The following is a 12771-nucleotide window of genomic DNA, read 5'->3' on the forward strand; positions in this document are numbered from 1 at the left end:
CCTTCGCTCGCCGAATCTCACTTACACAAGATCATCTCCATCAAATTAAGCTATTTAAGACAGGTCAACTATTCAAAAAATGTACATTTCATAAGATTTCAAATAACTCTAAATTAATTATGGCAGTTTCTGCAAAAGACTTGCAGTGAAAAAAGATTTAAAAAAAATAATTAAAAAATTTTTTGTTCAGAATAACAAGCCTACGCAGCATTAAAAAAATACGATTAACAGTATTCTTCTTCAATAACCTGCAATAATTATCCGGAAGCATTTTGTAGCATATTCTTATAACAAAACCTGTTTTAAGTACGAGAGCAACTCACTTGCCGCCTAGATAAAACAGCGCATGCGCTGAAGACTACTACCCACGGACGTGTTCAAACCTGTCCGTCTGTAGTCAGTAGTGAGTCATACTGTGTGGAAGTAAGATCATATGTGAATGTATTTTGCGTAGGTGTGAATGAATTTTGAATTTGTCATCTACTGTTAATTTTTATTTTTCTACTGTTTTATTTTTCTTATATTTAAATGAGGTAATACATATATTTATTTATTGTTTACTTGGTTGTTAAGTATTTATGGTAAAAGTTGTATTTGATTAACATGTTTGTTCGCAGTGAACGTTAGCAAAACGTTTTATGTCGATTGACATTTGGAGTAAGTTATTTAGCACCTAATAATCGCAAGAAATTTCTGATTAATCCTGTCATTAAAGCTGACATTAGATTAGTTTTCTTTTTTCTTGATAAGACTGCATGAATATTTATTATATTATTTGAGGTTAGAATTTCATGATAGAATAAGTACTTGCATCATGTATTGAAAATATTTTTGGGCCCTTTTTATATCGAAGAAATATTGGAAGAGTTGTGCTAAGATATTCGATTTCTATTCCTTAAGGATTTGAAATCCATTAGAAAGATTTAAAATAGTATTAAATATTTACATCATACTTAACACAGTATTGTGCAATGGTTTTTTTTTTTGAATGTAGCGGGTGTAGATAAAATTTTTGTCTTCATTTTATTTTGATTATAAAATTTTATAGCTTCTTGATCTTCAGATATGTATGTATTTTTTACTAGTTTAATTAAAACCAATCGTTCAATTTTTATTTGAGTAACAATTTTCATATTTACGCGTTCATTTCAGTTACGCATGGTCGTAGAGGCGAATTGAAAGAATTTTATGTCGTCATAAAATTCCATGCGAATATTAGAATGGATAACAAATAATAGAAACCACGTCTTGCAGTTTTTATTTTTATGAATAATTATTTATTACTTATTTACAGTTAACATAGTTTAACAAAAGTTTAGTTTCATATATTTTTATTAAATTACCCCAAAATATGAGTTTTTTAACTCATATTCGTATATTATAGAATTATAAACAATGGGGGAATCTAACTAACAATTTACAAAGAAACTGGTAATTGAAGTATAGTATATTGTATTATTTTGAAGGCAAAAAATTAGGGGCAGAGCGGAAACTAACAGTAGACTAAAGAAATATTTTTTACATCTACTAATATCATATATGCATTTAGATTATTGTTTTAATTTGCAGACCATTTTTGTTGAAATGTAGTTCAAGTTTTTATATTTAATTGAATCAAATATACATACCAAGATGTTTTTCTTTTCAAAAGGATTACAGTTAAAAAGTAATAGAATTTTTTCTGTTCTAAAATATTGTTATTAACATCCTTCCCCAAAGACATTGCATAATATATTTCTTTAAAAATGATAAATAGAGTTTATTTAGAGAGCTTATTGTTACAAATTATGAAATACTGTATCATATTTTAAAACTAGTTTGTCTTATAAGATCAGTTAGTCCAGGGAAAAGATTAGATTTATTTATGATTTTATTAAGCAGTAGATAAAATTATTTAATATTAATATTTTAATTATATGTACCGCAACCGGTTGTTCATTTTAATTAATATAAATTTATTTAATTTTATATGATACAAAAGATTCAGGTTAGTATAATGTATTTATTGTTAAAGCTAAATTATTGGTGGTGTATCTAGAAAGATTGGCATGAAATTGGTCAACTTTCCACAAAATTGTAAAAAAATTGGAATGTTGTGACATTCCGAATGTGTTTGTCCTTCAGGTACAAATAAAATACTAAAGTATTTTAGAATGTTAGGAACTATTGACTATCTGAGCATTTAGCCTCTTCAGTTAAGAAAAATTAAAATGTTCAGCTACTTCAATCTTTTAAAATAGGTTTTGCTTTCAGGAACCAGTAAAAAACAGTAACTTTGAACAATGTTGCAGATTTGCCAAAATTAAATTACTGAGGTTTAAGCTGCTTTCCCCCTTCAGGTATTATAGGCTCTGCAGAATTTTCATTTACAAAAATGAAAATTTATTATTTTTTTTCTTCAAGGATGACTGAAAAATTTGTTTTATAAAACAGGATTGGCACTCCTGAAGCATTTTGGTATTCAGTTGGTTCCCTTTTAAAAATCGTTTGCTTTCAAATTGTCTGAGCTTGCTGTCACCTACAGCCTCCTGCAGTTAATAAAAATCTATTTGGATTCACATTAGGTAAAGAAGTAAGTTACTAGAATTCAGCAGTCAAATCTATATAACTAATCTTATCCTTGTCTATTTGTTGCTCAATATGGTCTTTCATGCAGCTTTATAATTGCTGATAACGGAATATAACAAACTTTTTCCCATAGAAAGGGAGATACAATAATGTTGCTTTACATAATCTGGCTTTGATGCTTGTCACGTATTTAAGGTATAAGTGCAGAAGACATATTTGCTTACACTGAGAGTAGTGATGATAATACATCCAGTTTTTTTTAGTTGACAGAAAGGTGTCACTTTTAATGCTGAGTAAATAATCTTCATTTTAGATGCCTGCACATGCATTGGTCCAAGTATATTTGGCTCGGTAAGTAAGGTAAAGGGAGGGAGGCACTTTTATTTTTTATTTTGTCTAGTGGTCTGGTGCTTGTTATTCCTTTGATAACTGCTGATTTCATGAGTCACTGGTATCTCATAAAAATACGTTTACAACTCTTTGGTTATGGTACTTAACATTAATATGACAAAACTAATATAAATAAGCCTTTTAACAACATTATATCTCTTAATTTTTGCTCATTATGTATAAAACAACCTGAATGTAATGAAATTTACAGAGATTGTGACCAATAGTTACATTAAAGATTAGAGTTAATGTTGTCTTTTGATAAAATATTATGTAATAAACAGTATAGAATGGAGGTCATCATCTTTCTAATAAAATTTAAAAATATAAAACATCACTCAGGATTCATCAGAAAAACAGTTAAGTTGGCATAAACAAAGAACATAAAACTTACATTAACATTGATGGAAACACTTAAAATTTCAAAAAAGATTTTCCTTAAATAATTTTTTTTTGTAGGCAACTGATTTAGCATTCTCTATTTTGCAAAAATTGCAGTTTAATATAAAAATAAGGGGTATAAAATTTAAAATAAATTTTGTTTGGAAAATGTTTTTGAAAATTACTCTTGGGGAAAATATGTTGTTGAAAATATTTTTTATCCATTTGCTGTTATAAATTTTCTTTTGTGAATAATATCTAACTTTATGATAAAAGATACTACCACTTGGGTGCTGCTATTTATAATATAAGGCCTAGGCTAATATAATTAAAAAAAAATATTTATATATTGATTTTATTTGTTGTTAACAACAAATTATTGTTAATATAATTGTTTACTTTAATTTTGTTTTATTATTATGTTGAATGACCTTCAAGCAAAGATGAGATTTTAATAATATTTATGTACAATAAAAAATGAATATTTTATTGAATTCAATGAGAAACAACTATTTTTTGGGTAGCTCATCAAATAAGATAGTTATCGATTTATCAATTTTTAATGAAGATTATTCAGCATAATTTAATATTATTGGATTGTCTTTCAATTTGTTTCTAGTGTGTGGTTGTAGTTCTAACTAGTATTAAAATCTTTATTATTTTTTTTTACAGGAAAATGTCATTAACAACAACTGTCTGCTATTTTCTGCTGTCATTTACAGTAAGTGAAACTTTTTATTCATTTATATTTCAAGTATTTGTAAACAAATTTTATTTGTAGATTTAAATTAACATTGCTCAGAAGTCATCATCTTGTTTAATTCAAAACTTTTAATAATTTTTCTATTCCAATTCATTTTCTTTTTAATATTATAAATAGATTTTAGTATAAGCTTATTCTGTCTTTTAGAATTTAGTATTTTTTTCAGGTATTTGTAAAGTCTGTATTGTTAAATTGTTATTTATCATTATTCTCACAACATGAGGATAATGAACACAGCAGGGGTTCAGGGGATAGAGAGCCCCCTAGCAAGACAGGAAGGGCAAGGGAAGCAATTCCTGAGCATCTTATAAAATATATTTAGTATAATTTTTGTTATGACATGCTCTGATCCTGGTTTTTTTTTGGGTACATAACAAATGAAAATGAATAGTTTTCCTGTTTAAACATGGGATTTGCAAGGAATTTCCTTTTACTTCTTAAAAATGTATTATTTTGTTCATTAGTTAAAGGGGAAAAGTAGTGCATTTGCATTCAGAGTATCCAACATTCTGAAATCTGTGTATTGTTTTCTATACACTAAATGGTAAAAAAATTGAAAATTATAATAATTATTTTCAGTTATGTTAGCACAATATAAGATGAATTGATTATATTATACAATTACTCTGCACACTGTCACAGCTTACAAGAACTTAGAGTTAATAAGTTGTAAAAGAATCTTGTCTTCCTCAAAATTTGTGTTGTACACAAATATTAAAACAACTAACAAATAAATAGAAGATAACAGCACTATCCATAAAGCAGAATGTGTGATCTATTCTTTTTCCATTGTTGCAGTATCAATTATTAGTTTATTATTATTGATAATATTTTGTAATACATACTATAAGTGAAAGTATATTTTCAGCCCTCCTTACATGTTTGTGTTCACTATTTTTCAAATATGAGTCGTTATAACCTAAGCTAAGTTAGAATAACTTTGTTTTTTTTTGTATCAAAATTTCTAATACAAGTAGATCCTATAATTTGTTTAATTATTGAGGGTAAAATGTCTAATTTACTATGACATCAAACATATAAGTATCCTGAACTGGAGCATGTAGATAGCAATCAGCAAACATTCATTCATTCAATTTAGATTGAAGTTGTATGACAAGATTTTACAGAAATTTTAAAAGATTTAGAATAAGTATTGGGTATCTTTTATTAAGTTCACAGCATTTTTAATTTCCTAAGTTAATTAAATTTTGGTTCCATTTAATATTTTGCTTTTTACTTTCATTGTGAAAACTGAGAAACCATTAGAAACATTTAACAAAATAGTAAATTATATTATAAATGGCAGGTTCTTCCACAAAGACTTATGTTTTTAATAACAAAACAAATTAAAATTATTTTTATGCTTTTCTTATTCTGAATTTTTCAAATATGTACCTAGTTTATTACTTTCTGTTAATATGTGTATTTCTAATATATTTCTATATAAAAACATTTTCCCAGAAGCATACCAGTTTTTATAATCAAGATTTTCTGATTATTTTTTGATAAACTTTTCTAGATCATTTATTTTGGTAAAATGTATTTTTCATAATATTTGAAGATAATTTTTTACACTTACAGGGGAAAAAATTAAATATTTTATTACAACTTTAAAAACTGTTGAGCTTAAAATTGGTGGTGGAATCTGCAACTTTACTAAATGTATCTGATCACTTTAATTAAAAATATGTTATTAATATTTATATTTTGTTGTAAGATATATTAAAAATGATAAAACATTTGTGATGACTTTTTGATATATTAAATGCTAAATAACAGTCAATTCTTTGTTCCAAATAAATCTACTTATGAACAGGTCCACTGGCTCCACCCCTGAGTTCAATCTCCATAGCTGCAACGGATATGGTTTTAGGGAAGCCCAAACACAATCTCAACATTGCTGATTTTATTTGCTGCAGCTTATATTTATATGTGTGGCAGCGGCAGATCCCCAAATTTTGATGTGATAAGTCATCTTGAATTTAATGTAAACACTGTAAAACATTTTTAGCATTTAAGTGTATAAAAAATGACAATTGTCAGCTTCATATTGCTTGCTAGCAAACATTTTCATCATGTTATAAGACATTTAGCATCATCAGACCTTTTATGTGGCTTTTCTACCAAAGTTACAAGTCCTGTTTGATTTCCAAAAATTTTGGGTTACGGTTTAAAATATTTATGGTTTTTGTTTGTGAAATTCAATGAGAACCTACTGATCTGGCACCATACCAGAACGTGCCAAATCCTTGATGTTGCAGACTCTTTCATTTTATTTTTGATGTTTTACTGAATTATTAAGGATATTATTATGTTATGAAGCAAGAAAGATCTTGGAATTATTAGTCTTGCATTTTAAAAATTTCAAGGGTAATGAATTTTTTTTTTAATCCAGGATTTTTTTTTGTAGTAATTATGATGTTGCACATGACCATTGCAGTCATTTTTAATTTCTTAGTTGACCAGTTATTTGCTAAGTTTTTTTTTTTTACACTAACATTATTTAGTGATATTTTATTTTTGTATAATACTATATTCATTTGTTATTACAGTTTGTAATTGGGGGATTTCAATTTTTAGGCATGATTACTACCCCATTGTATTTAATGTATATAACACAAAATTGTATTACTATGAGTATGAACAACATAATTTTGTAATTAAGCAATTAGATTGAAAATAAATAAGAAAATAAACTTAAAACTTGTATTGCAATGCATATATGCTTATCAGTCTGATCATAAAAAGTGTTCTTTGGTTTCTTTGACAGGTAGTACAAGATCTGTTCAAAAGGTTATCAGACTTGTTTAATAAATAAAACTGTTTCTCTTCTACAATATAGTAAAACTGATTCTCTTCCCGACTTAATTGAGTAGTTTATCAGCATTAAATTTTGTTTTAAATTGGGTAAAATTCTACTGAGGTACATCAATTTATCTTACAAGCATATGGTGATTATTGTTCAGTCTGTACTATACTCAAGTGGTTAATGTAGTCATTATTTGAATTTGACCCTGCATCTATAACAATGAAACTACCATGAGTATAGTCAAAGAAATTCAGTCTTTCAATCAGTAGTTGATTGAGAATTTAGAAAAATACTGTATTTCAGTTGATTTATGGCATCAAGCTGAAGGGAATAATCAAGTGGTGATAGACAATTTAAAATAAAGTTGGCCACTGGAATCTTACGCAGCCTCCCAAAAAGTTTTTTCAAAATTGTTGCCATTGGTGAAAGTGCTGAGGAAAATTCAAAAGAAGTAGATATTTTGAGGTGTATATATGTTTGATCGATAAATTATTGGTTTAAAGGAAAAATTCCGTAGGAGCTTTTTGAATAGATTGTATATTTTTTTGCAGGTCTTGAACGATTTAAGAAGATAAGTTAATATTGATTTAAAACTATACTCAATTTATATATCTGTTGATGTATTATAATATTGTTTCAGATAATTGATAATGTGAGATATTTATTGCAGTATATAAGTTAAAAGAAATTCTGTTTCTTGCTATGAATGTGTGCAATAATATTTTTATGCATTGTCTACATCATCTACGGCTGGTGATAATTTGAAAAGCCATCCAATACATAAATACAAGTGAGCTCACAATTGATTTAATATATGAGCACGGGATTTCATGTGCACTACATTATTGTGTTTACTTTTTTTTTGCCTGGTTTTTCTTTTTGCATAGATTAATGATTTTGTTGTAATTTTGATATGAATTACCTAGTTTAAAATTATGTTTTTAAATAATTATTCATCTTTGCAGACTTTTCTACAGGTTTTTATGAAATAACTTTTATCTTTGCAGTAATGCTGCTTTTTAAGTTATATCATTTTTATACAATTATTTTTCCATAAATTATGTTAAAACCATGCATGAATGGTGTCTGTTAGTTGTAGGTAACTATGCAATGACATGAGTGGGTGTCTTTCCACTTAAAGGACTTAAAGACCATTTATAAGTACATTGATCTAAAAATACACTTCAGTTTTTGTACAAAGGGGTGTGTTGGCAACCTATTGTTAAATTATACTTTTTTATTTATTTAAAAGTTATTAAATCACATCTGATATTTGTATATGAAAGTTCCAAATCAAACTTATGTTTTTGTGTAAATTAGTTGTACATAGGTAAATTATTTCTCTTTACAATTTAATGATTTCTTTACCTACATCAGTCTGTTTGATTATCAATTAATTGATACAGTTTGTTTATTTTTAAAATTACATTCCTCACTAGGTTTGCCTTTACCTCATGTTTATAACTAACCTTACATTTAAAAGTGTAATGCACTTTATTTATTGCTATAATTTTTGGAGTTTTGCTCATGTTTCAGATCTGGTTGGTATCGGATGTAATAAAGGTTGTGAATTTTATTAATCTATGACCCTTTTCTTTTATTAATTCTATCCCTTTTCTGGATTTTATTTTATGTTCTAAAATAAAATGGTTTTATTTTAAAATAATAAAAGTAAGATGAATATCCATCTTATGAAGTTTCTAGGAGTACAGATGAAAAGTAGGGTAAAACTCCATTTGTTTAACCAACAAATTCCCAGTGATTGCCATAGTTAATTTATTCTAGATAATATTTCTTTTGGGTGAACAATTAAATGCATGTTGATGGCATTTATTGACTGATATACTAGTCAATTCTTGCAATTTTTTTTTTAGGACATTGCATTGAAAATTCTAAACCATTATTATTTAACACCTACTCGTAGAAAAGTATTGAAGTAATCCTTTAATAAAGTCTTGCTGCATTATTATGCTTTTATAAACTTACTTTATGAAATTAACCATTATAAGGAATACATACATTAATTGAGATTAATTTATAATTTGCTGTTATTGTTTGCATATGAGTTTTTAAGTATTACAGTTGAATGTAACAATTTTGTCTTAAATAACAAAGACTCGAATTGTGTTTTTTTTTAGTAACATTCTATTGCAGTGTTTCTCAACCACCGGTGTCGGTTTGCAAGATAATGCTACTGCTTCCTGAAAAAATTGGTCCACAAAAAAAATTAAACTAAAAATATGGGAAAAAGATAAAAAATTCATATAACAGTAATACAAAATTTATACTTTACAATTATTTAATAATGTTTTGTACATATACATTGGTAAATACTGCTGTGTGTTTAATTTATTGAATACATTGTATTCTTTGCACAATCAGCAACAACAAAATATATCGCGACACATGGAGTAGTGGAAGATATCGAAACAGTGCCACACTAAAGAGTGCGGCTTTGGCAGTACCTTTGTTTTATGACGTAGCTATGTGCAACTTCAATTTATTGAAAACACATATACATCCTTTTCTTTATGCAGTTGACTACTAGTGTTATAGTGAAGTGGTTTACGTTTAATTATTTCAAAAACAAATTTTTATTCGTCTTAAAATGAGTAAAAAAAGATAAGGAACTTACATAATATTTTTCGCACTGAAAATTCTACTCTGGGAAATGGAAATACAGAAAAATCATGTGAAACAGAATATGAATGTCCACCAAACAAGAAAAATAAATTGCTTTCACAAGACGCTACAGTAATGAGTACCTGAAATTTATGATTTTATAATTTTTCTGGATTCTACCGAAGACTATGTACGTTGCATCTGCATAATATATAAGTAAGTTTAGGATAATGATACCATGAAGCCGTCGAAAATGTTGTGACTTTTAACATCAAGACATCCTAAACTAGAACAGAAACCATTGGAATATTTTAAACGACAAAAACAAGAATTTAATATCCAAAAGAAAAATATTTAAAGAAACTTTTATTCAAAATAAATCTCAATTGAAGTATTCATATTTAGTTGCACTATGTACAGCCAAAACAAAAAAAATTGTCCACAACAAGAGAAAATTAAATTAAATTTGTATTAATTGATGTTTGCAATGAAATGTTTGGACCCTCAGCAGCAGATCAGATCAATTCCTCTTTCAAGTGGTATGATTAGTTATTGAATTGAAACTATCTGAAAATATTGAATACTAGTTATTAAAAGTATTAAATAATCGCCAATGTTTGCCACCATATTGACAAATCATGTGATGTCTTGTGTATGGTACATTGACTAAGAAATTAAAAAGAATTATTATTTTGCAAAGATTTAGATTCCTACATGACAAGTTCTGAAATTTTTGATTCATTGAATGCATATATTAATAACCATTCCTTAAACTTAAAAAAATTGTATTGGTCTGTGTGCTGATGGAGCAGCAAATATGACTGGGTAACATTGCGGCGTAACAAAAGGGATTCAAGAAGTTGCTTCTCCTGACATATTACTAACATATTGCATATTACATTTCCAGCACCTAAAAGCCAGAAATATCTCTCCTGAATTAAATGATATTCTCCTGGAATTGGCAAAAATTGTTAATTTCATAAAGAAAAATGATCTTAACTCTATTATTTCCCATTCTTTGTCAAGAGGTAGAAGCAGAACAACATCTCTTACATCATGCAGAAGTAAGATGGCTCTCATGAGGAAAAGTGCTTACCAGACTTTACAAGTTAGGATGGAAGTGGAGATATTTTTAGTAGAAAAACGGTCTGTTATCAAAATGTTTTTCCAATATGTATTTGATTGCGAAACTGACATTTTTAAGTGACATATATTTTCTTACATAAATGACTTAAATTTAAGTTTGCATGAAAGAATTACATTTAATTTATTTAACAAAATTGATGCATTTAAAAAAAAAAAAATTGTTTAAAAAAAATTAAATTAATTTTGTTTAAAAAGTATTTTAAAGAAAATAATCCTGATTTATCTTATTATGATTTTATTACTGCACAGAAGGAATTAATAGTTTATAGTCTGAATGTAGTAAGTCAACACTTACAGTCATTATATGATGGATTTGAAATATTTCTCTACAAACATAAACTTGCAGATGAATTTATAGATAACTAATATTGCTTGTAATTAGAAAAATATAAATTTAAGTAATGAACACCAAGAACATCTTTTGGAAGAGTTCAGACGTAAGATTAAAAAACACATTTTAAACTATGAATTTAATTAAATTTTGGATTGCAGTAAATTGAATATCCAAATTTACATAAAAAAGCTGTGAAAATGCTACTTCCCTTTACAACCACATATTTGTGTGAAGCTGGATCTCAGCTATGATACTTATTAAAACCAAAACAGAAAAAGAAATTGTTTATCAATAAATTCATCTCTTCGATTAGGTTTAAGTAATTTACAACCCGAGATTGAAACAATTGTGCAAAATGAGCAACAACAAATTTCTTACTAACTTTCATTATTAGTTTGTGATAAGATTTGTTTGTAATTCCTATTTTTAAATAAAGCAGCCAACATTTATTTTTTAATTTTTATTTATATATATTTTGTTGTTTATAGATAGAAATGATAATATTATGTATATGAAAATTTAATTACTAATAAAATAAAAATATGATTAATTAAAAAAAGACATTAGTTAAAACATTAAAAAAAATCAAATTACAGCAACAATAAGAAAAAACTAATACACTAAAAAGATGAGTTTTTAATTCATTTAGATGTTACAAATATATTTAAAATGTCCAAAAACAGATTGCATCATTAACTGACCCCAGTATTTTTTTTTTGCTCATCAAAAAATCTAAGCTGAGGGTTTGCCGGTCCCTGTGTATTTTTCTATAATTTTACCGATTCTCCATAATAAAAAGGTTGAGAAACACTGTTCTGTTGCATGCCTTACTCTATTGGCTGGATAACTCACACCTAGTAAAATTTTAAAAGCATTGGTGTTATTGACCTGGAGCTTTGACTAGTTACAATACAAATTGAATTTATTTATGTATATTATATAAATAGTGAACAATTTCTCTTAAATTTGAATATAAATATAAAATATTATCAGCATTGTAAAGTTATGGTAGTGTAGGTGTTATTGATTAACCCACCGGGTTGGTCTAGTGGTGAACGCGTCTTCCCAAATCAGCTGATTTGGAAGCTGAGAGTTCCAGCGTTCAAGTCCTAGTAAAGCCAGTTATTTTTACATGGATTTGAATGCTAGATCGTGGATACCGGTGTTCTTTGGTGGTTGGGTTTCAATTAACCACACATCTCAGGATTGGTCGAACTGAGAATGTACAAGACTACACTTCATTTACACTCATACATATCATCCTCATTCATGCTCTGAAGTATTATCTAAACGGTAGTTACCGGATGCTAAACAAGAAAAGAAAGAAAAAGGTATAAATTAGGTGGTTTATGCATTTTAATAGTGGCATATTTTAAACATGTTAAAATCATTTTTAAACATAATTTCTCTTGTAATTAAAATATTCAGAAGTAAAATCAAAATCATTTATACTTAATAAAAAAATAAATGCATGCTTTGATTGTTAAACAATTGCAATCAGTAATTATTATTCAAGTATTAAATAATGGAAAAAATTTGGGATATTCTGGATTTTATGATTTTGTAAATTATTGTCTTGTAAATAAGGTGAACTGTCTTTGCTGTGTTTTGTTTTTATCAATTGCAACACATTTCTTGACAGAGGTAATAATTTTTTGAGTCAAAGGAATAGCACACCTTGTGCTAAAATAGACAGTCGCTTTCATTGCATTGATATATATGTGGTTAAGATTATGTCTTAATTGTTACCTGTCATAC

At 27.2% G+C, this 12771-nt stretch overlaps 1 protein-coding gene across 3 annotated transcripts in view; it reads left to right on the plus strand.

Moving 5' to 3' along the window:
• The first annotated feature begins 407 nt into the window (after nucleotides 1-407).
• The window catches only part of LOC142325471 (uncharacterized), a 47481-nt gene continuing 35117 nt past the window's right edge, over nucleotides 408-12771 (plus strand). The window contains exons 1-3 of one of the 3 annotated variants that reach the window (XM_075367280.1): nucleotides 421-533; nucleotides 4012-4060; nucleotides 7552-7701. Coding sequence is in view for 2 of the 3 variants with exons in the window: in XM_075367278.1 (XP_075223393.1) it covers nucleotides 529-533; nucleotides 4012-4060 (54 nt within the window). In the remaining variant the exon portion in view is untranslated. Of the gene's footprint in view, nucleotides 534-617; nucleotides 658-4011; nucleotides 4061-7551; nucleotides 7702-12771 lie in introns of those variants that run through there. The other 2 variants (XM_075367278.1, XM_075367279.1) reach the window with 2 other exon arrangements.

The sequence above is a fragment of the Lycorma delicatula genome, chromosome 5 (assembly GCF_047948215.1).
Source record: "Lycorma delicatula isolate Av1 chromosome 5, ASM4794821v1, whole genome shotgun sequence".
In the NCBI taxonomy this organism is placed as follows: Eukaryota; Metazoa; Arthropoda; class Insecta; order Hemiptera; family Fulgoridae; genus Lycorma; species Lycorma delicatula.